Source organism: Delphinus delphis, chromosome 10, assembly GCF_949987515.2.
Source record: "Delphinus delphis chromosome 10, mDelDel1.2, whole genome shotgun sequence".
Classification (NCBI taxonomy): Eukaryota; Metazoa; Chordata; class Mammalia; order Artiodactyla; family Delphinidae; genus Delphinus; species Delphinus delphis.
This window is the reverse complement of record NC_082692.2, coordinates 72,441,705-72,467,506: the sequence shown is the minus strand read 5'-3', so window position 1 is coordinate 72,467,506 and position 25,802 is coordinate 72,441,705. Positions and strand designations below refer to the sequence as shown.

Genomic DNA, 25,802 nt, shown 5'->3' with positions numbered 1-25,802 from the left:
CTGAGGTAGGCTTGTATCACTATAATTTATCTCTTAGAACTGCTTTTGCTGTATCTCATATATATATATGTGTATATATATATATTATTGAAGTATAGTTGATTTACAATGTTGTGTTAGTTTCTGGTGTACAGCAAAGTGATTCAGTTATACATATACATAAATATTATTTTTCATATTCTTTTCCATTATTGTTTATTGCAGGATATTGAATATAGTTCCCTGTGCTCTACAGTAGGACCTTGTTGTTTATCTAATTTATATATAGTAGTTTGCATCTGCTAATCTCAAACTCCCGATTTATCCCCCAACCCCCTTTCCCCTTTGGTAACCATAAGTTTGTTTTCCCTATATATTTTGGATCATTGTGTTTCATTTGTCTCCAGATATTTTTTTATTTCCTCTTTGATTTCTTCAGTGACCCATTGGTTGTTTCATTGTGGATTTAATTTGTATTTCACTGATGACTAATGATGCTGAATATCTTCTAATATATTACTTTCCACCCATGTATCTTCTTAAAAATAAAATTTCTGTTCTAGTAATTTTTATATTTTAAGTTGTGTTTTTTATTCTTATTGTTTAATTATAATGGATTTATTTTATTGGGCTATATTATTATAAAATTCTTATTATTGAGTTTTAAGCTGTCTTTATATATTTTGGCTAAAAGTCTTTTATCTGCAAAATATTTTGCAATGGGCTTCCCTGGTGGCGCAGTGGTTGAGAGTCCGCCTGCCGATGCAGGGGACACGGGTTCATGCCCCGATCCGGGAAGATCCCACATTCCGCGGAGCGGCTGGGCCCGTGAGCCATGGCCGCTGAGCCTGTGTGTCCGGAGCCTGTGCTCCTCAACGGGAGAGGCCACAACAGTGAGAGGCCTGCGTACAGGAAAAAAAAAAAAAAGTTTTGCAATATTTTCTCCCAGTATATGCCTTGACTGTTCACTTTTTGTAACCATGTCTTTCAAGGAGCAGGCATTTTAAATTCTATTGAATTCCAGTCTATCAATTTTTTCTTTTAAGGTTCGTTCTTTTTAAGGTCCTATCTATCTTTTTGTTTGCCTACTCCATGGTCACAAATATTTGTGCCTATATTTTCTTCTAGACTTTTTATAGTTTCAGCTTTTACATTTAGGTCCGTTACCCATCATACATAATTTTAACATATGGTGTGGAATATGAGTCATGGTTCGATTTTTTCCATGTGGATGTCAAGCTGTACCAACATCATTGATTGAAAATACCATCATTGGGACTTCCCTGGTTGTGCAGTGGTTAAGAATCCACCCGCCAATGCAGGGGACATGGGTTTGATCCCTGCTCTGGGAGAATCCCACATGCTGAGGAGCATCTAAGCCCATGTGCCACAACTACTGAAGCCCATGCACCTGGAGCCCATGAGCCACAACTTCTGATCCCACCCGCTGCAACTACTGAAGCCTGCGCTCTCTAGTGCCCACATGCCACAACTACTGAGCCCGTGTGCCACAACTACTGAAGTCCATGCACCTAGAGCCTGTGCTCCACAACAAGAGAAGCCGCCGCACTGAGAAGCCCGTGTATCTCAGTGAAGAGTAGCCTCTGCTCGCCACAACTAGAGAAAGCCTGTGTGCAGCAACGAAGACCCAACACAGCCAAAAACAAAAAAAAGAAAAAAAGAAAATACTGTCTTTTCCCCATTAAATTATCTTGACATCTTTATTGAAATTCAATTGACTCTATGTTTGTGGGTCTATTTCTGGATTTTATATTCTTTTCCATTGATTTATAGATCTATTCTGATGCCAATACCATAATCTTGATTTCTGCAGTTTTACAGTAAGTTTTAAAATTAGGTATTAATTATAAGTTCTCTACTTTTTTCTTCTTTTTCAAAATTATTTTGAATACTCTATGGTTTCTGTATTTCCATGTACATTTCAAAATCAATTTCTGTAAAGAAGCCAGCTGGGATTTTGATTAGGATTAAACTGAATTTCTTTTTTTTTTCTGGCTGCACTGCACGGCATGCAGAATCTTAGTTACCCAACCAGGGATCGAAGCCTTGTGCCCTGCAGTGGAAGTGTGGAGTCCTAACCACTGGACTGCCAGGGAAGTCCTGGTCATTTATTCACTTTTAGTATTATTAATATAGTTTTATTTCTGTCTGCTATTTTACTTTTTGTTTTCTATATGTCTCATGTCTTTTTTGTTCTTCTATTCTTCCTCTTTTACTGCTTTCTTTTACACTAAATGAATATTTTCTAATGAAGCAATTACATTTCTTTAATGATTTTTTTCAATTTTTAAAAAAGTTTTTTTTAGTGTTTATTCTAGGGCTTATGAGAGAAGCCTAACTTAAATATCTTCAGATTTATGCTAACTTAATTCCAGTGAGATATAGAAACATTATTCCTATATAGTTCTATACACTTTCCCCCTTTTTGTGGTATTATTGTTATACATATTACATATATTAATGTTACAAGCCCAACAATACATTGTTATAATTATTACTTTACCATCTGTAGTCATTTCCTTAGCCCAGTACAGCTTTGCCTCCACCTTTCTTCTTTGTACTCTTACGTTTATGTTTAAAATATATTTACATTTCTGTATGTTAGATGCCCAACAATACATTATTGTACATGTTATTTTATGCATTATATATAATATAGATATAATATATATGATATGTATTATACATATTATTTTATACATCTCTTTTTAATATTGGTTAAGAGAAAGAGGGAGAAAAATATGTACTTATACTATCTTTTATACTTTCGTAATTTGTTTTACTGGTACTCTTTGTTTTTCCTTATGGATTTGAATCATCATCTGGGGTTACTTGCTTTCAACCTGAGGAAGTCCCATTAGTATTTCTTTTTTTTTTTTTTTTTCCATTAGTATTTCTTATAGGACAGGTCTGCTTAAAAAATTCTCTCAGTTTTTGTATATCTGGAAATATCTTTATTTTATCTTGATTTTTGAAAGATAGCTTTTCTGGATTTAGAATTCTTGGTTGACAGTTTTTAACTCTTGCTGATTCAAGATTTTCTCCTTGTCGTTGGCTTTCTGTATTTTTACTATCATGTGTCTGTTTCTGAATCTCTTTGCATTTATCTTAAAGTGCTTTGAACTACTGGATGTGTAGATTGGTGTTTTTCAATCAGTTTGGGAATCTTTCAGCTATTGTGGTCTTGAATATTTTTTGTGCTTCTTTCTCTCTCTCTTGTGCTTCCTTCTTCATTACACATGCATTGGTCCACTTAATCATGTCCCATATTTAACAGAGGCTCTGGTTTTTTCTTCATTTTTTTTTCCATTTGTTTTTTGGATTGCATAAATTCTATCAATCTACCTTCAAGTTTGCTAATTCTTTCTTCTGTCAGTTCAAATCTACTGTTGAGCCTCTCTAGAGAATTTTCCATTTCAGTTTTTGTACTTTTCAACTCCAAAATTTCCATTTAGTTCTTTCTTTTATATATATAATTTCTAAACCTTTCATCTATCTGATGAGACATGGTCATTGTACCTTCCTTTACTTCTTTAAGCATGATTTCCTTTAATTCTTTGAACGTATTTGTAATGGCAACTTTCAAGTTTTTTTCTGTTAAATTCGATTGTTTTTGGTTGTGCTGACAGGCAGTTTCTGTTGCCTGCGTTTTTTAAAACCAGTGTATGGGTCCTACTTTCTTGTTTCTTTGTATGTCTCATAATTTTCTGTTGGAATCTGAACATTTTAGATAATATATTGTAGCAACTCTAGGCCCTGTTCCCCTTTCCAGTTTGTTATTTTTATTTGCTTGTTTATTTGTTTAATGACTGGGTAGATTATTTTAGTGAAGCCTGTTTCTCTCCCCCACCCTCTGAAGTATTAAGCTTTTGATGTTGCTCCTCCAGGAGCCACAGCTTTTGGTGTGCCCAAAGTCTTCCTGGGAGGCCATGCTTTCAAATGGCTTTCTTCTCTCTTTCTCTGGCCACACATAGCTGTTAGTTTTCACTTTTTGTTGGCTAATTGCTGTATTGTTTTCAACAATGCCATGGAAGTATAAATTGCTCTACTGATTAATCAAATTCAGACTCCCTTGAAAGAGCAGTTCCCAGGGTCAGTGTTTGATAGTTATTCGACCCTAGGAGGGCTTCTACCAGCAGTCTCCTTCCCTGGCTCTCTCCCTCAAACTAGCCGGTCTGTGATTTAGCCCAAATCTTCACCAAATCCCTGAATCTTCCTCACAGTTGCTCCCTACCACAACCTCCAATGTTTTTGAGGGCACACTTAGGCTTGAACTTTTCCATGCTCTATTGCAAATGAAGTCAATTCCTTTGGGAAAAGATTAGGAGGTATCTATTTTATGACCTGCTTCCCCTTCACTTCCAGGCAAAATCTCTGAGCCATGGCCCTGGAGCTGGGAATGGGGATAATGACATGCTTCTCTCAGTGACAATCCCACTGAAGGGGTTGAACCCTCAGTGGAGTGAAGAGCCGTAACCTGAGGTTTTCCTGTCTTTCTTCTGATACGGAACCACCACCTTACCAGCCAGGGAAAGTGTGATTGATGTCGCAGTATTCTCAGTGGTACCATGACCAAGGTAGACCCTCCCTTCCATGAGTGGTATCTGGGTGGAACAAGGGAGTCCCCACCTTCTAATTGTACTCACCAAGAACGTAGCTTTATCAACAGCTATTTAAGCTCTCCAGCTGGAACCTGTGTGGAAAGATAGCCCTGTGTTCTTGAGTACACTTATCTGGAGTGGAGTATCAACCTTGCTGAGCTGGGAACACGGAGGGAGGGAGCAATCCAGGTTCAAATACCACAGATTCTCACTTTTCTTACCAAATATTCATAGATTTTCATGAATAGATGTTTCTTCATTTTCTGTATACTCTTATGACCATTTTCAGAGGCTTTAAATTAAATGCTGTTTTTAAAATAATTTTCACCAGTTTCACTGGGGAGCAGGTCCACAGAACTCCTCATGTTGTCATGCTGGAAGTGTTTTCTGGGTTTCTTTCTGTAATTTTAAAAATCTGGCTTCTTTTAAGATTTTCTCTTTTTTGATGCTTCTCAGCTATTTGATTGTGAAGTGCTTTTATATTGTTTCTTTTTTATTTCTTTTGTTTGAGAAGAAATACTGTTGAGATTCTTAGGTCTGTTTAGTTCTTATCAAACTTGGAAAATATTCAGACATTATTACGTCAAATTTTTTTGTTTGTCTCCTTCCCCCAATTCTGGAATTCCAATTTCATGTATATTAGACTGTTTGATATTATTCCAGAGGTTACTGAAGTTCTGTTCAGAGTTTTCAGTTTCTTCTCTCTATAGTTCATTTTGGATAGTTCTTTTCCATCATTTTAAGTACACTAAGGGCTTTCCTGGTGGCGCAGTGGTTAAGAATCCGCCTGCCAATGCAGGGGACACAGGTTCAAGCCCTGGTCCAGGAAGACCCCACATGCCGTGGAGCAACTCATTCTGTGTGCCATAACTACTGAGCCTGTGCTCTAGAGCCTGTGAGCCACAACTACTGAGCCCTCGAGCCACAACTACTGAAGCCTGCACGCCTACAGCCTGTGCTCCGCAACAAGAGAAGCCACTACAATGAGAAGCCCACTCACCGCAACGAAAAGTAGCCCCCGCTCGCCGCAACTAGAGAAAGCCCGTGCACAGCAATGAAGACCCAACGCAGCCAAAAATAATAAATCAAAATAAATAAATAAATAAATACATTTATCCTTTCTTCTCTGGTGTTAAACTGCTGTTACTCATATTAAGTAACATTTTTGTTTCAGATGTTTTCCAAATTGTTTTGTAAATATTATTTTTGCTTTACTATGTTCATATTTTATTTTACATTCTTGAACATAATAGAGCATATTTCTAATAGGTTACAGGGAGGCTGGTCTGTATCATTTCAGTCCATCATATAGTGCTTTTCCATTTTCCCCCAACATTTTTGTGTTCTATAAGTCTTGTACTTGTTTCATAAAATATAATTGCTAAGTATTCTATTTTTTGAAGATGTTATACATGGAATTGTTTTCTTAATTTCATTTTTGTATTGTTGATCATTAATGTCTAGAAATACAATTGATTTTTGTATATTGGTCTTATATCCTGCAAACTTGTTGAACTTTATTAATCTTCATAGTTTTATGTATATGTGTGTATATTGTTTAGGGTTTTCTATATATAATATGTCATTTGCAAGTAGAGATTGTCTTATTTCTTCCTTTTTAATATGGGTGCCTCATTTTTTTTTTCTGCTTAATTACCCTGGCTAGTACCCCTGGTATAATGTTGAGTTGAAGTAGTGGGAGTAGATACCCTTTTTGTTCTTGATCTTAGAGGGAAAACATTATTTTTTAAACCATTAAATATAATATTAGTTGTAGATTTTCCCTAGATACTCTTTAACAAGCTGAGGACGTTGGCTACTATTCCTGGTTTGTTAAGTGCTATTACCACAAAAGAGTGATAGATTTTGTTAAATGCTTTTTTAAAAAAAATTAATTTTATTTACTTTTTTATACAGCAGGTTGTTATTAGTCATCCATTTTATACACATCAGTGTGAACATGTCAATCCCAGTCTCCCAATTCATCATACCACCACCACCACCTCCTGCCGCTTTCTCCCCTTGATGTCCATACATTTGTTCTCTACTTCTGTGTCTCAATTTCTGCCCTGCAAACCAGTTCATATGTACCATTTTTCTACGTTCCACATACATGCGTTAATATACGATACTTGTTTTTCTCTTTATGACTTACTTCACTCTGTATGACAGTCTCTAGGTCCATCCACGTCTCTACAAATGACTGAATTTCATTCCTTTTTATGGCTAAGTAATATTCCATTGTATATATGTACCACATCTTCTTTATCCATTCGTCTATCGATGGGCATTTAGGGTGCTTCCATGACCTGGCTATTGTAAATAGTGCTGCAATGAACATTGGGATGCATGTGACTTTTTGAATTATGGTTTTCTCAGGGTATATGCCCAGTAGTGGGGTTGCTGGGTCATATGGTAATTCTATTTTTAGTTTTTTAAGGAACCTCCATAGTGGCTATGTCAATTTACATTCCCACCAACAGTGTAAGAGGGTTCCCTTTTCTCCACACCCGCTCCAGCATTTGTTGTTTGTAGATTTTCTGATTATGCCCATTCTAACTGGTGTGAGGTGATACCTCATTGTAGTTGTGATTTGCATTTCTCTAATAATTAGTGATGTTGAGCATCTTTTCATGTGCCTCTTGGCCATCTGTATGTCTTCTTTGGAGAAATGTCTATTTAGGTCTTCTGCCCATTTTTTGATTGGGGTGTTTGTTTTTTTAATATTGAGCTGCATGAGCTCTTTATATATTTTGGAGATTAATACTTTGTCTGTTGATTTGTTTGCAAATATTTTCTCCCATTCTGAAGGTTGTCTTTTCGTCTTGTTTATGGTTTCCTTTGCTGTGCAAAAGCTTTTAAGTTTCATTAGGTCCCATTTGTTTATTTTTGTTTTTATTTCCATTACTCTAAGAGGTGGATCAAAAAAGATCTTGCTGTGATTTATGTCAAAGAGTGTTCTTCCTATGTTTTCCTCTAAGAGTTTTATAGTGTCCAGTCTTACATTTAGGTCTCGAATCCATTTTGAGTTTATTTTGGTATATGGTGTTAGGGAGTGTTCTATTCCATTCTTTTACATGTAGCTGTCCAGTTTTCCCAGCACCACTTATTGAAGAGACTGTCTTTTCTCCATTGTATATCCTTGCCTCCTTTGTCATAGATTAGTTGACCATAGGTGCATAGGTTTATCTCTGGGCTTTCTATCCTGTTCCATTGATCTATATTTCTGTTTTTGTGCCAGTACCATATTGTCTTGATTACTGTAGCTTTTTTTTTATAGTCTGAAGTCAGGGAGTCTGATTCCTCCAGCTCGATTTTCTTCCCTCAAGACTGCTTTGGCTATTTGGGGTCGTTTGTGTCTCCATACAGATTTTAAGATTTTTTTGTTCTAGTTCTGTAAAAAATGCCATTGGTAATTTAATAGGGCTTGCATTGAATCTGTAGATTGCTTTGGTTAGTATAGTCATTTTCACAATATTGATTCTTCCAATCCAAGAACATGGTATATCTCTCCATCTGTTGGTATCATCTTTAATTCCTTTCATCAGTGTCTTATAGTTTTCTGCATACAGGACTTTTGTCTCCCTAGGTAGGTTTATTCCTAGGTATTTTATTCTTTTTGTTGCAATGGTAAATGGGAGTGTTTCCTTAATTTCTCTTTCAGATTTTTCATCATTAGTGTATAGGAACGCAAGAGATTTCTGAGGATTAATTTTGTATCGTGCAACTTTACCAAATCCATTGATTAGCTCTAGTACTTTTCTGGTGGCATCTTTAGGATCCTCTATGTATAGTATCATGTCATCTGCAAACAGTGACAGTTTTAACTCTTCTTTTCCAATTTGTCTTCGTTTTATTTCTTTTTCTTCTCTGATTGCCATTGTTCCTGATCTTAGAGGAAATGCTTTCTGTTTTTCACCATTGAGAATGATGTTTGTTGTGGGTTTGTCATATATGGCCTTTATTATGTTGAGGTAAGTTCCCTCTATGCCCACTTTCTGGAAGGTTTTTATCATAAATTGAGTTGATTTTTGTCAGAAGCTTTTTCTGCCTCTATTGAGATGATCAGATGCTTTTTATTCTTCAATTTGTTAATATGGTGTATCACATTGATTGATTTGCATATATTGAAGAATCTTTGCATCTCTGGGATAAACCCCACTTGATCATGGTGTATGATCCTTTTAATGTGTTGCTGGATTCTGTTTGCTAGTATTTTGTTGAGGATTTTTGCATCTATATTCATCAGTGATATTGGTCTGTAATTTTCTTTTTTTGTAGTATCTTTGTGTGGTTTTGGTATCAGGTTGATGGTGGCCTCATAGAATGAGATTGGGGTGATCCTTCCTCTGCAGTTTTTTGGAAGAGTTTGAGAAGGATAGGTGTTAGCTCTTCTCTAAATGTTTGATAGAATTCACCTGTGAAGCCATCTGGTCCTGGACTTTTGTTTGTTGGAAGATTTTTAATCACAGTTTCAATTTCATTACTTGTGATTGGTCTGTTCATATTTTCTGTTTATTCCTGGTTCAGTCTTGGAGGGTTATACCTTTCTAGGAATTTGTCCATTTCTTCCAGGTTGTCCATTTTATTAGCATAGAGTTGCTTGTAGTAGTCTCTTAGGATGCTTTGTATTTCTGTGGTGTCTATTGTAACTTCTCCTTTTTCATTTCTAATTTTATTGATTTGAGTCCTCTGCCTCTTTTTCTTGATGAGTCTGGCTAATGGTTTATCAATTTTGTTTATCTTCTCAAATACCCAGTTTTTTGTTTTATTGATCTTTGCTATTGTTTTCTTTGTTTCTATTTCATTTATTTCTGCTCTGATCTTTATGATTTCTTTCCTTCTGCTAACTTTGGGTTTTATTTGTTCTTCTTTTTCTAGTTCTTCTAGGTGTAAGGTTACATTGCTTGTTTGAGATTTTTCTTGTTTCTTGAGGTAGGGTGTATAGCTATAAACTTCCCTCTTAGAACTGCTTTTGCTGCATCCCATAGGTTTTGGATCGTTGTATTTTCATTGTCATTGTCTCTAGGTATTTTTTGATTTCCTCTTTGATTTCTTCAGTGATCGCTGGGTTATTTAGTAATGTATTATTTGGCCTCCATGTGTCTGTGTTTTTACGTTTTTTTCCCTGTAATTGATTTCTAATTTCATAGCCTTGTGGTCAGAAAAGATGCTTGGTATGATTTCAATTTTCTTAAATTTACTGAAGCTTGATTTGTGACCCAAGATGTGATATATCCTGGAGAATGTTTCATGTGCACTTGAGAAGAAAGTGTAATCTGCTGTTTTTGGATAGAATGTCCTATAAATATCAACTAAATCTATCTGGTCTATTGTGTCATTTAAAAGCTTGTGTTTCCTTATTAATTTTCTGTCTGGATTATCTCTATTGTTGTAAGTGAGGTGTTAAAGTCCCCCACTCTTACTGTGTTACTGTTGATTTCCTCTTTTATAGTTCTTAGCAGTTGCCTTATGTATTGAGGTGCTCCTATATTGGGTGCATATATATTTATAATTGTTATATCTCCTTCTTAGATTGATCCCTTGATCATTATGTAGGGTCCTTCCTTGTCTCTTGTAACATTCTTTATTTTAAAGTCTATTTTATCTGATATGAGTATTGCTACTCCAGCATTCTTTTGATTTCCATTTTCTTGGAATACCTTTTTCCATTCCCTCACTTTCAGTCTGTATGTGTCCCTAGGTCTGAAGTGGGTCTCTTGTAGACAGCATATATATGGGTCTTGTTTTTGTTTCCATCAGCAAGCCTGTGTGTTTTGGTTGGAGCATTTAATCCATTCACATTTAAGGTAATTATCGACATGTATGTTACTATTACCATTTTCTTAAGTGTTTTGGGTATGTTTTTGTAGGTCATTTTCTTCTTTTGTGTTTTCCACTTAGAGACGTTCCTTTAGCATTTGTTGTAGAGCTGTTGGTGGTGCTGAATTCTCTTAGCTTTTGCTTGTCTGTAAAGCTTTTGATTTCTCTGTTGAATCTGAATGAGATCCTTGCTGGGTACAGCAATCTTGGTTGTAGGTTCTTCCCTTTTATCACTTTAAATATGTCCTGCCACTCCTTTCTGGCCTGTAGAATTTCTGCTGCGAAATCAGCTGTTAAACTTATGGGAGTTCCCTTGTATATTATTTGTCATCTTTCCCTTGCTGCTTTCAATGATTTTTCTTTGTCTTTAATTTTTCCAATTTGATTACTATGTGTCTTGGCATGTTTCTCTTTAGGTTTATCCTGTGTGGGACTCTCTGCCCTTGCTGGACTTGGGTGGCTATTTTCTTTCCCATGTTAGGGAAGTTTTTGACTATAACCTCTTCAAATATTTTCTGGGGTCCTTTGTCTTCTTCTGGGACCCCTATAGTGTGAATGTTGTTGTGTTTATTGTTGTACCAGAGGTCTCTTAAGCTGTCTTCATTTCTTTTCATTCTTTTTTCTTTATTCTGTTCCGCAGCAGTGAATTCCACCATTCTGTCTTCCTGGTCACTTATCCGTTCTTCTGCCTCAGTTATTCTGCTATTGATTCCTTCTAGTGTAGTTTTTATTTCAGTTATTGTATTGTTTATCCCTGTTTGCTTATTCTTTAATTTTTCTAGATCTTTGTTAAACATTTCTTGCATCTTCTCGATCTTTGCCTCCATTCTTTTTCCGAGGTCCTGGATCCTCTTCACTATCATTATTCTGAATTCTTTTTCTGGAAGGTTGCCTATCTCCACTTCATTTAGTTGTTTTTCTGGGCTTTTATCTTGTTCCTTCATCTGGTACATAGCCCTCTGCCTTTTCATCTTGTCTATCTTTCTGTGAATGTGGCTTCTGTTCCACAGCCTGCAGGATTGTAGTTCTTCTTGCTTCTGCTGTCTGCCTTCTGGTGGATGAGGCTGTCTAAGAGGCTTGTGCAAGTTTTCTGATGGGAGGGACTGGTGGTGGGTAGAGCTGGCTGTTGGTCTGGTGGACAGAGCTCAGTAAAACTTTAATCTGCTTGTCTGCTGATGGGTGGGGCTGGCTTCCCTCCCTGTTGGTTGTTTGGCCTGAGGTGACCCAACACTGGAGCCTACCCAGGCTCTTTTGTGGGGCTAATGGCAGACTCTGGGAGGGCTCTTGCTAAGGAGTGCTTCCCAGAACTTTTGCTGCCAGTGTCCTTGTCCTCATGGTGAGACACAGCCACCCCCCGCCTCTGCAGGAGACCCTCCAACACTAGCAGGTAGGTCTTGTTCAGTCTCCTATGGGGTCACTGATCCTTCCCTGGGGTCCTGATGCACACAGTACTTTGTGTGTTCACTCCAAGAGTGGAGTCTCTGTTTCCCCCAGTCCTGTCAAAGTCCTGCAATCAAATCCCACTAGCCTTCAAAGCCTGATTCTCTAGGAATTCCTCCTCCCATTGCCAGACCCCTAGGTTGGGAAGCCTGATGTGGGGCTCAGAACCTCCATTCCAGTGGGTGGACTTCTGTGGTATAATTGTTCTCCAGTTTGTGAGTCACCCACCCAGAGGTTATGGGATTTGATTTTATTGTGATTGCGCCCCTCCTACCTTCTTACTGTGGCTTCTCCTTTGTCTTTGGATGTGGGGTATCTTTTTTGGTGAGTTGCAGTGTTTTCCTATTGATGATTGTTCAGCAGTTAGTTGTGATTCTGGTGTTCTTGCAAGAGGGAGTGAGAGCATGTTCTTCTACTCCGCCATCTTGAACCAATCTCATTAAATGCTTTTTCTGTATCTACGAGATGATTGTATGTTTTTTCTAATTTGCATACTTTATACCTTATTTGGTTTTTGTGTGTTTATAAAAGTACATAATGGATTCATAAATGCATTATTACTTTCATAAAATCAGTGATGGTATATTCTCTTTCATTTGTATTTTACCATATATCTCAATACAATGCTCTTCAGAGAATAGGCACAATAAATATTCTATGAGATAACAGCTAAATTTTTTGATCCTGGCCATAACTTTAGCATCTGGAAACCCTAAATCTCTGGGCTGGGAACATGTTTCATTGGGTTTCACAGTGACTCTCTTCTTAGGCCTAGTATTTTGCTGTGAAATTTTATAGAATTTCATAATTTCTGGATGGTTTACATAACTATATAAAAATTTACTTTTAGGTTTAGTGATCTACCCCTGGACTTTTTGTCAATTATGACATACTATAGTTGTGAATAGTATGCCTATTTGGGAGAAATAAAAAATTATGAACTACACATATATGTAGAGGAAATGATATGATGCTTGGGATTTTTGTAAAAATAAAACAGAAGGGGAATGGTTAGAGGTATAGAGAAAACAAGATTGGCCATGAGTTCATAATGGTTGAAGCTGGAAAATGGGTACATTTTACCTACTTTTGTACGTTTAAAATATTCCATTAAAAAGTGTAATATAATACAAAAATCATGTAAAGCAGATATGTACAGATTTATAGGTAATTATAACTTAATAACTACCTAGATTAGGAGTTAGAATTTTGCAGTATTCCAGAAGCCACCCATGTGCCTCTTTCCAACCATAAACTTCCCCCTTCTTTATTGGAAACTATTATCCTGACATTTCTTGCTGTTCTTTATAGTTACCACCTATGTATGCATTCTTAAATAATATAGTTTAGTTTTGCCCATGGTAAGTTTATATGAAAGATATCATATTACATGTATTTTTTGTGTTTTTATTCTTTCATCATTATGAAATTCATCCATATTTTGCATATAGTCCTAGTTTATTATAACATAGCACTCCAATATATGAATATGCCATCAATTCTACTGTAAATGGACATTTGTGTTGTTTCCAGTTGCCATGTTTTCTTTGATTCAGCCCATTTTATTTTCCATATCTGTTAATTACATCCCTGAAAAACTGGATGATGGCCTTTGAGAATGAGAAAACATCTTTTCTCCCTTCTCAGGTGCCATCAGCTCTATCAACTCTCTATTTGGTATATTTTTAACAAAAACCCAAGACTACTGAGTATGGTCTTTAAACTAACTAATTAATATCCTCATTTCCTTTAAACATTGAAAATTTTAAGCCCAATCCACTAAATACTGGAGACTATAAAAATAGGGCAGATTTGAGAGAGAGGGAAATGAAGAAAAAGTCTCCTTAAGGAAGAATAAAAGGAATGTGAGGCCTTTTGGTGGAGGGTGGAGATGAGGTGAGGAGGAAGGTAGAGGCAACATTAAAGATGGATTGTGAGGGACTTCCCTGATGGTCCAGTGGTTAAGACTCCTGCTTCCAGTGCAGGGCATGTGGGTTCAATCCCTGGTCAGGGAACTAAGATCCCACATGTCATGCGACATGGCCAAAAAATTTTAAAAAACGAATTAAAAAAAATGGATTGTGAAATTAAGTCAAAGTTACCCAAAGTTGGTAGATATGTTTCACTTTCCATAAAACTTATCACAACATAGCTTGCCAGGTTTTATTCCATACTACTTTGCTCAATTTTAAAAAATTATCCCAGTGTCTGGGTATTAGGAATTTGTATAAATTCCAATATCTTGGAATGTTAGTAACAGCAGGGTACAATGTTTCTCTCCTGGATTATTTTGACCCAAACCAAAAAATTTCTTTTATTTATTTTCCTGAAGATTGAATTAGAATTTTCAGTGAGGCATCAGTAATGGCACAAGCAAGTATTGATATTAGTCAGCTACACAAATTGTCACATGATACAGGTTTGTTTTTAAACCAAGAGATGAGTTGGCTTTGATGATAATTTTTTTAATAGTTACTGAGGGAAATTTCACCTTGTGTCATGTCCAGATATTGATACTATAAATGTCATCGTATTGGATATTTACTGGTAGATTTGTCAATTCTTTAATGAAAGGACAGGTGAAAAAAGATTTGTGCGATAATGGGAAAAATATTAGTCACTTAGCAAAAAGAAATGAATTTATATTTATATCATATAATTAAGAATTTCACCATAATACTGTACTATAAAATCACAGCTGAATTTAAAAATTCTAAGCATTTTTGTTTTAAATCCTTTTTTTTAAGTTTGTAGGAAAATTTTTCAGTCTTGCTTCAGAAATAATGCTTTTGCCTCAGTGGGCTCATTTTCCTATGGTCCGTTTGGATTGTGAAGATTTGAAGACAGGCCTAACAAACAAAGCAAAAGCGTTTGCAAACATATTACTAAATGACATAGCTTCAAAACATAGGAAAGAAAATGAAAGGTAAGTAGAATTAGTTGCCAAACTCAGAATTATGGGGCTAAAAGAAATAGTTTGCTAGTAACAATTCTTGTTTAAAAATAAAAGATTAAAATATAAGTACTTGCAAGTTTTTCTCCATAGCTACTTCCTAAGAGGGTTTCGTTATAGTCTTGTTGGTTTGGTTTCTTTTCGTTTGATACTGTTTGAGACTAGTTTTGAGGCAACCCAGGATTTTTTTTTTAAAAGAAATTGACGTACATCAGCTTTTGGATACAGGTTGCATGGTAATGAAAAAACCATAGACTTTCAGTGCTATTGGGAAGATCTGGGATCATTCCTGACCACGATATTGACTTATTGTGTCACCTAGTTTATTTTTTGCATCTGTAAAATGGAGACAGTAATACCTAGTTGGCAGGATGGCTATAGATTGGATTCATGAACTAGTGGCCTACTAGCTGAATGTGTCATGCAAATGTGTTTTATTTGTCTCACATTGTTTTTTATTTTGTTTAAACTAATTTTGAATTTGCTATCAACATTTCAAAATTAGGAGTTTTCACACACACACACACACACACACACTCTCTCTCTCTCTCTCTCTCTCTCTCTCTCTCTCTCTCCAGATCTCTTACTTTTCTTGAAAAAGTGGGAAGACCATGCCACATTAGGTCTATAGTGGTAAATGGAGTTGAGATGAAACTTTCCCATTGACAGGGAGAATGGCCTCTGGTTTGTTCATCCAGTGCTCAAGCAACTGATCCTCTAAATAATTTAACTTATTTGTTACCTGTCTGGCCCCAGAGGACTTTCAGTTTGCAACTTCTAGAAGGATTAAAACTAATATTTATATAAATCACCTAGCACAGTGCCTGGAACATAGTATAGTACTCAAGAAATGTTAGCCATTATGTTTATTTTCCCAGAAGCAATGTAAGAGAATTATGTGCCTTGGAATCAGAGAGACCTGGATTTGAATCCTGTCTCTGCCATGAACTAGTTCCGTGACTCTAGGCAAATTACTTAATTTCCCTAAGCCTCAATTTCCTGCGGTGCCAACTATGAAAAATAATACCTTCCTTGCAGGACTAATGTTAGGATCACAGATAACATTTGTAAAGTATCTAGCACCATGCTTGGCATAGAATAGGCACCCAATAAAGGGAGCTATCACATCAATAAATATTTTTAAATGAATAAAAAATACATGACTCTCAGAAAGTTAAGTATTGGTCAGCTGTACTTTGTACAAAATTATACTACAAAAAGATGTTGAAGATGGTAAAGTATTAGACTCTTCATTTCTAACAATCCCGTTGAGTAAGAGCAGTGACAATACCATAGTTAATTTAAAAAATTTTTATGTTTGACATGACTTTTTTGGTATTTATTTTTGTAATATCTGTCACTTTTCTGGAAAATTCTTTCAACAAAATAACTGTCTTATTATAAACCTATGACATAAGAGCAGCTGAAAAGTCCATTTTCCTCTGCCTCTTTCATTCTTTGATTCTTTCCGGTTTAAGTTCCATACTTGAGATAGGTAACATCAAAAGGAGGAAATATGTGCCACTATGTTAAGCACAATTTATTAAATAAATTAATAATTATTAAAGAACAATTTTCTTACTTCATAGTTTGGTTTAGTATCTGCTTGGGCCACCTTGCCCTCAGTAATCTTGTTTGCCTCCTTTTCTTTTCTTTTCTTTCTTTTTTTTTTGTTTTTGGCCATGCCATGCGGCATGTGGTATCTTAGTTCCCCGACCAGGGATCGAACCCATGCCCCCGCAGTCGAAGCACGGAGTCCTAACTACTGGACCGCCAGGGAATTCCAGCCTCTTTTTCTTTTGCTGTAATGTCACTCCCCAAGGGACTCAGATTCTGCTCTAGTAAGAAGAAAGCACCCACGGTAGAATCATCTGTCTTTTTTGCATTATCGACATTAATGCATCCTCCTAAAATTTTGATAATCAAGAATTAACTGCCAAGCCCTACATTATCTGATTCCTGCTCATCTCTACAATTTCATGTTACGTCCTCTCCTTTGTATTCACATTGCCCTGCTTGCCATTCCTAAACTATGCGAAGCTTATTGCTACCTCAGGCTTTAATCTTTGCTATTTTTTCTTCCTTGGAAGCTTTTTTCCTGATATTTGAATGACTCATTTTTTCCTTCTCTCATCTTGAATATCACCTCTCTAGAGAGATATTTCCTGGCCACTTTATATAAAATACTGACCCCTTCTCTATACTCCATCATTCTTTATCCCTTTACTTTGCTTTTTTTTTTTTCTTCATAGCACTTTTTACCACTTAACATTGTGTTATATATTTATGTGCTCTTGTCTCTCTCATCAACTTGAATGTAAGCTTTATGATGATAGGGACTTATCTATTTGCTGTTATATCTCCAGTGCTTAGAACTTTGCTTAGCACATTGTAGGTACTCAATTATTTATTAGATGAATGAATAAGTATAATTACTCACATAATATAAATGAAATACCTGCATGAACTAAAATTTATTTTTAAAATCACTTACCTCTTTTGTACTTTGTTTTTGCAGGGGTTTTTTCTGATATTTCTAATAATGGCATGACAGTACTGATACTGCCAAGTACAAGGAAAAAAATTCTATGAAATATACCTTTAGTTGAATAATGGCTATAGGGTATCTAGGTTCATACTTACATACATATATATTCTGAAAGAATCATAGATTTTTAAATGTATACAGAGGTTTGATCTTTTTACTTACCACATTTCACAAGGGACACTAATAATAATAATAATTAAGCTGATGATTATACTAAAAATTATAGTTATAGTTACCAGTAATTGAGAGTGTACTGTGTGCTAGGCTCTTTTACATTCATTATTCATTATTGTATTACAACAGTCCTGCAAGATGAATGTTAATAACTTCATTTTACAAATATGAAAGCTAAACCTATGAGATTTACATAAGTTCTCAAAGCTAGTAGCAGCTGAGGCAGGATTTAGACGTAGGGCTCCTTGATCCAAAGCATGCTCTATGTCACACAGAAAATGTTACCTTAATTTTATAGATTTTATAGATGTATGATGTATCCTGAGTTATATCAGATAAGTTATGCTTAAATATTTTAAGATATATTAGTGAATTAACCAATTTTCTTAGGATCACAGTTCCTATTTTATAGTAATCATAATAAAATTTATTTAGTGTGATAGAGCATTAATTACTTTAACTATAATAAAGCAGGGTATTATGTCAGTATTTGCAGTGAATTTGAAGCAATCAAAGAGCATGCATTAAAAGTCCCTGAGACAACAGAAGAGATGATGGAGCTCATATCTTACGTAGAAAAAGCCCGGACTGTAAGAATTAATGAGTTGGTTTCACGGATCAAGGTAAGAATTTTTAAATTTACATATTTTAAAGTATTTTTTTCATTGTGAAATATGATAAACATATTGGAAGTGTATAAAACATATAGTTAAACAAAGTTATAAAAAAAACACAAAGTTACAAAGTGAACACCTATGTTGCCACCACCAAGGTCAAGAAATAGGATATTGCCAGCACCCTAGAAACCCTCTGCATATGACTATCTGACCATAACTACTTCCCTTCCTTTACCTCCTAGAGGTGTCGACTTGGTTTCTACAGTAATCTTTTTTATTTTTCTTTAGTTCCACCTTAACAAAGGTTTAAAAAAATATTTTCTTTTATAGTTTCTACATTTAGTAGTACATATGCTTATACTTTCCCCACCACAAGGTTATATACCTATTCACCTATATTGTACTCTAATTTTTGTTTAAAAATGTGAAATATAGGGACTTCCCTGGCGATCCAGTGGTTAAGATGCCGTGCTTCCACCGCAGGGGGCATGGGTTTGATCCCTGGTCGGGGAACTAAGATGTCACATGCCGCACGGCATGGCTGAAAGGAAAAAAAAAAAAAAATCAAAATACAATACACACCAAAAATTGCATAAAAAATAAATTGTACAATTTAAAATGTTATAAAGTAAACATCCAGTAATTATCATCCAGGGAAAGAAATAGAAGCTTGTCAACACTCTAGAAGCCCATTACAATCTCCTGTCTTTTTCTGGATGTGAACACTATCCTGACTTTTATAGTAGTCATTTCCTGCTCTTCTTTGTAGTTTTACCACCTAAATATGCATTCCTAATCAATATAGCTACTTTTTGTTTCATTTTGATCTTTATATAAATAGAATCATACTATTTCTATTCTTTTGTGTCTTGTCAACATTATGTTAGTAATGTCATTGTTCCTTAACTTTCATTTATTTTCATTGATGTCTGGTACTCATATTATATAACCATAGAATAATTTATTATTTTAATTTTACTGTTCTGGATAGTTGAGTTGTTTCTACTTTTGCTACTAAAAGCAATGCTTCTGGGAACATTTCTGTATGTGTACGCTGGTGCGTATATTCATGCATTTCTTCCAGGTGTTATAAGATATACTTATTTTCACCTTTACTAGCTAAGGCAAAACTCTTTTCTAAAGTAGTTCCAATTTTATACTCCTATCAGCAGTGTTTAAGAGTCCTGTTGTTTTATATCCTTACCCATACCTGCTATTGTGAGATATTTAAAATTTTGCCAGTCTGTTGGGTGGAGGTTACTGAATTTTTAATTTGCATTTTCCTGAAAAAAAATTTTTTCGTATGCTTATTGACCGTTTGGAGCTCCTCTTTTGTGAAATACTAGTATTTTTTTTTTTAATTAAAAGAAAATTTTATTTTTAAATGTTTATTTATTTATTTATATTTAAAATTGAAGTATACTTGATGTACAATATTATATAAGTTACAGGTGTACAATATAGTGATGTGCAATTTTTAAAGGTTATGTTCCATTTATAGTTATTATAAAATATTGGCTCTATTTCCTGTCTTGTACAATGTATCCTTGTGGCTTATTTTATGCATAATAGTTTGTACCTCTTAATCCCATACCCCTATAATGCCTCTCCCCCTTCCCCCTCCCCACTGGTAACCACTGGTTTGTTCTCTAAATCTGTGAATCTGTTCCTTTTTTTGTTATATTCACTAGTTTGTTGTATTTTTTAGATTCCACATATAAGTGATATCATTCAGTATTTTTCTTTCTCTATCTGGCTTTCTTTCTCTCTATTTCACTTAGCATAATACCCTCCAAGTCCATCCATATTGTTACAAATGGGAAAATTTCATTCTTTTTTATGGCTGTGTAGTATTTCACTCCAGTACATGTCTTTTACCTATTTTTCTTTTGGGTTGTGTGTCCTTTTCTAATTGATTATAGTAGTTTTTAAAAAAATTGTGATAAGATATACATAACATAAAGTTTACCATCTTTACCTTTTTTTTGGGGGGGGGGTTACGCGGGCCTCTCACTGTTGTGGCCTCTCCCACTGCGGAGCACAGGCTCCGGACGCGCAGGCTCACCGACCATGGCTCACGAGCCCAGCCACTCCGCGGCATGTGGGATCTTCCCAGACCGGGGCACGAACCCGTGTCCCCTGCATTGGCAGGCGGACTCTCAACCACTGCGCCACCAGAGAAGCCCCATCTTAACCATTTTTAAGTGTATAGTTCAGTGTAGTAGTTTTGAATATATTATTGATTTATTTATTTCAGTTTTTAATGGTGTTTTGATGAATGGAAGTTCTTAATTTTAATGTATTTCACTCTGTATTTATTTCAGTTTTTAATGGTGTTTTGATGAATGGAAGTTCTTAATTTTAATGTATTTCACTCTGTATTTATTTCAGTTTTTAATGGTGTTTTGATGAATGGAAGTTCTTAATTTTAATGTAGTCAAGTGGAGCAAATTTTTTTTTTTTTTTCTTTTTATAGCTAGTGCTTTCTGTATCTTGTTTAAGAAATCCTTTTCTACCCAGGGTCATCAAGATTTTTTTCTGTGTCCTTTTCTGGAAGCTGTTTAGTTTTGCCTTTCAGGTTTAGATTTTCAGTCTTCCTGGATTTTATTTCTGTGAATGATGTGAGGTCCTATTTAATTACTTTTTCATATGCATGAGCAGTTACATATTTATTAAAGAGACTATACTTTCCCCACTGCTCTGCAGTGCCATCTCTATTATATATCAAGTGTCCCTATATGTGCAGATCTGTTTTAAGACATTCTATTCTGTTTTATTGGCCTTTTGTCTATCCTTGTATCAATACCACACTGACTTAATTACGACAGCTTAATTGTAATAGCAATAATAATTCTTGATTCCCGGTAGAGCATGTCCTCCCACTCTATTCTTCATCAAGTTTCTTGTTTGTTCTTGGCTATTAGTATTTCATATAAATTTTAGAATTAGATGATCACAACCCATAAAATAACGTTTTGGGATTTTCATTGAGATTGCATAAAATTGATAATAAACGTAGAGAATTAGCATCTTTCCAATATAAATTTTAGAATCAGTTTTTCACATTCTGCAAAAATCTGTTGGAATTTTGATTAGAAATGCATTAAATAGATGGAGAGAATCAGTACATACACTGTGGAGTCTTCCAGTTCATGATATATCATTTATTCATTTACCTCTTCTTTAACATCTCTTAATATTTTATAATTTTCTCTGTAGAGGTTGTGCACATCTTTTGTTAGTTATATTTTCAGGTACTTGATATCTTTTAATGTTATATTAAATTATATCTTAAATTTTTCATCTTATCTTAGTTACTTGAATACAAAAATACAATTAACTTATATTAATAGACTTTAAAAAAATAGTTTTAGATTTACAAAAAAAACCTAGTAGATAGTACAGAGAGTTCCCATATTACACACACATCCTCACACAGTCAATTTTCTCATTATTAACATCTTACACTAATATGGTACATTTGTTATAATTATTAAACCAATACTGATATATTATTAACTAAAGTCCATAGTTTATTCAGATTTCCTTAGTTTTTACTGAAAGCCCTTTTTCTATCTCAGGAACTCATCTGAGATACCACATTGTATCTAGTTGTCATGTATCCTTAGGCTCCTCTTGGCTCTGAGAGTTTCTTAGGTTTTCCTTGCTTTTGATGTTCTTGATAGTTTTGAGAAGTAGGAATTTGTCTGCTATTTTTCTCATGATTAGAACGGGGTAGTCGGTTTTTTGGAGGAGAATCACAAAGGAAAAGTGCCATTTTCATCACATCATTTCAAGGATACATATTATCAACATGGCATTTGATGTTGAGCTTGATCACCGGCAGAAGTAGTGTTTATCATGTCTCTCCACTCTTTTCTCCCCCTTTCCATACTGTCTCCTTTGGAAGGAAGTCACTGTATGCATCCACACTTAAGAACTGGGAGTTGTGCTTTCCTCCTTTACAGTAGGGTAGCTACATTATTTATTTGGAATTATTCTGCATAGGAGACTTGTTTCTTCTCCGCTGCTTTTTAATTTATTCAATGATTTATTTATATGAACTTATGTATATTTATTTTATACTTTGACTATAATATAATATAAAATTTATTTTTATATGCAAAGTAATAGCTATCACTAAATTTTTTCTTAATTAAAAAATTTTTATTTAAATATCCTAACTTTAAAATTTATATTTTTTTTTCTCTTTTTAATTTTAACAGTTTATCTGAAGATTCTTTTGGAATGTCTACATATACTATTTTATAACTAGTAGTTAATGACAGTTTTGGTTTTGTCCTTATCAAACATTACACATTTCTAAAACTTTATTTTCTTTGCTATTATGGACTGGTTAGGATCTTTAGTAATGTTGAATAGAAGTCATCTTGATCCCAATCTCAAAGGGAAAGGCTTCAAGATTTCACTATTAAGTATGAAATTTGCTATAGGTTTTTTATAGGTTCCCTTATGAGATTAGTAAATTCTCTTCTATGGGAGGGTGGGGAGCATGCATTGGGAGATTGGGATTGACATATGCACACTACTGTATATAAAATAGATAACTAGTAAGAACCTACTGTATAGCACAGGGAACTCTACTCAGTACTCTGTAATGACCTATATGGGAATGGGATCTAAACAAGAGTGGATATATGTATATGTATAACTGATTCACTTTGCTGTACAGCAGAAACTAACAAAATATTATAAATCAACTATACTCCAATAAAAATTAAGTGAAAAACATTACTGTGAATGCATGTTGAATTTTATCTTTTTTTTTTTTGCATCTATTGGGGTGACCTTATGCTTTTTCTCCTTTAATCTATTAATATAATTGATTACATGAATCAGATTTTATTAGGTTAATTTCTACATGCAACATAATACATATATGATGCATTCTGCATATTATATATATTATATACATATACAGCAAATATGTAAGCTATAGAGGGTAAAGATATTCAACTTCTCTATTCAGGTAAATCTGTTGGTTTTAAAGGTTTTTGTTTTGTTTTGGTTTGGTTTTGCCATTCACCCCTAAACTCTTTCTAGACAATTGCTGTATGCTAATGGTAGGCAAAAAAAGTAGTACTGTCACTGAAGATGCAAAACAAAATAAAAGATGCTAAAATCTTTGTCAACAAAGATTCAAAATTAAATACATAAGAATAAAAAATGTAAAATCTTTTAAAAGAAAAAAATTTAAAGGGTTGCTGAACAAAAGCTGCATATTTCATCATCATTTTCAGTCATCTACATGGAGACTCAAGAGTACCTTTCTGTTAAGTCAACTGCAAGTGAAAACTTTTAAAAAGCTTTATTTCTGGTATAAAAATCTGCAATTGTGTGGTATGAAGCCAAATAAATAACCCTACAGTTATTGAAATACCCATGGTTTGGGTAATATGAAATATCAGTTAACAATGTGAGTCAGATTGAAATTTGAGAGAGTATTAGAAATTGTTATTGGTTCTCTTTTTCATAATGCTTTAGATTTTGTATATGGTTTAATATACCTGGAGTTTCTTCTGTAGGAATCCAAACGCCGGATGAGTTACTTTTTAGATGTATTTCTATTTCCTCCAGAAGACTTAGCTTTAAATTCAGCTGTCCTTATGTGGCCTTGGAAAATTAATCCCATCTTTGATGAAAATGATGAGGTGAATATATTTTTCAATATGTAGTTTTGTATTATGATATTTTAAGCACAATGTTCGCTTAATTTTCATACATACATGCCATCTACCTTTAAAAAGTATCTTCATGTGTCCGTATGATTTTGGGGTTAGCCACATTTATGGCCCTGCAGGCTTAGGCTTAACCCACAAAGTTGTAAAGAGTGGGACTGACAGGGCTTCCCTGGTGGCACAGTGGTTGAGAGTCCGCCTGCCGATGCAGGGGACACGAGTTTGTGCCCCAGTCCGGGAAGATCCCACATGCCGCGGTGCGGCTGGGCCCGTGAGCCAGGGCCGCTGGGCCTGCGCGTCCGGAGCCTGTGCTCCGCAACGGGAGAGGCCACAACAGTGAGAGGCCCGCGTACCACAAAAAAAAAAAAACAAAAAAAAGTGGGACTGACATTAAAAAAGTCAGAACTATTTACAAATTAATAATAATAATTGTAAGCTCTGTGCTATTAAATCATTTAATACTCACAAAAATCCCAGGTGCTCCTATTTTCCCCATTTCATAGATGAGAAAAATGAATTTCAGAGAAGTTAAGTAACTTTCCCAGGAAGAAGTAGCAGATTCAGGATTTTATATAAGACTGAATATAGTTCAGATTTTGAAAAAGTCCTAATGTAAACTAGTTTCTCCTAAACTGGGAAGTGAGATGGTATAGTAGTAATGAAAAGCATGGACTTCAGTTAGATAAGCCAGAGTTCTAATCCAGATTTTGACTTTTATGATTTTGTGACATTGGACATGCCTCTTAACCTCTATATGCTTAAATTTCTTTACCTCTGAAATGAGGATACTAATACTTGTGGTAATATAGGTAGAGTGTTTAATCAATCTTGACATAACAAGTGCTCAATATATGGTAGCTTTTACTATTTTCCCAGAATCTGTTAAATAGTTAAAGTATCTATTTAATAAATAAGAATTGTTACAGTCACTTCAGAGATATAGGAAAGTTTTTCTGTGTGGTTTTGTGGTTTATTATTCTTTTCATTTTTATATCAGTCAATGTTTTATTTTTGTACAATGTTTTATTTTTACTTCGCTGATGTTTTTTGTTACTGTATAAAGCATTCGGATTTCTGATTTGATAATTCTTTGCTTTGTAACAAAATAGTTAACATGAATAATTTTCTTTTAAAGCTCCTTGAGAATGCTAAACATAAAAAAGAAAGTGAGCTAATAGAAAAGAGAGAGAAACTGATTTTGGAAATAGAAAAGGAATCACGCCGCATGGAAGAGTTTGCAGAATTTGCAGAACTGGACCGCATGCAGCAGGTCTGATAAATATAGACAGTAGCTATGGCAGCCTGGTAGATTAATACAGGACATGTTTCTATAATATAGAAAAACCTGTGCTTACTAAGGCAAACAGAGGCCTGACTCTTAGGCCTGGGACTGCTGCTAATTATGTAATCTTTTTTTGTGATTTAGTTTTCTATTTGTAAGATAGACATAACCATACCTTTTGCTCTGTGTCATGGTGATGTTGTGAAGTTGATGTTTAAAGTTGCTATATAAATGCAAGGACATAGCCTATGCAGTATTATATAATTTTATTTTTATAACATTTCTTGGGTATTTCTTGAAATAAAAAATTATTTGCTTTCAGTATGTGACAGATGTAAGACAACTACAAAAACGTATTCAGGAATCTGAAGAAGCAGTTCAATTTATTAATAAAGAAGAGGAACTTTTCAGATGGGAACTGACAAAATATCCTGAACTGGATAAATTAAAAGTTAACATTGAGCCCTATCAGAAGTTTTTTAATTTAGTTTTGAAGTGGCAACGAACAGAAAAACGGTAATTTCTGGTAATAAAAAATTAAGTAAAGATATACAAAGATTTATAAAATGTACATTGATTGTTGTTGTTGGCTAGGTGTTTAAAAGTAGGATTTATCTGTCCATTTGAAAGAGAAACCAAATATTATATAGAAGCATCAAATATTG

At 34.7% G+C, this 25,802-nt stretch overlaps 1 protein-coding gene across 1 annotated transcript in view; it reads left to right on the top strand.

Annotated features, from left to right (window-relative positions):
- The window catches only part of DNAH12 (dynein axonemal heavy chain 12), a 229,191-nt gene that overhangs the window by 56,198 nt on the left and 147,191 nt on the right, over positions 1 to 25,802 (top strand). Inside the window, exons 13-17 of the mRNA XM_060021479.1 lie at positions 14,612 to 14,790; positions 18,027 to 18,162; positions 23,703 to 23,828; positions 24,991 to 25,125; positions 25,460 to 25,653. Coding sequence (XP_059877462.1) covers positions 14,612 to 14,790; positions 18,027 to 18,162; positions 23,703 to 23,828; positions 24,991 to 25,125; positions 25,460 to 25,653 — 770 coding nt within the window. The remainder of the gene's footprint in view (positions 1 to 14,611; positions 14,791 to 18,026; positions 18,163 to 23,702; positions 23,829 to 24,990; positions 25,126 to 25,459; positions 25,654 to 25,802) is intronic.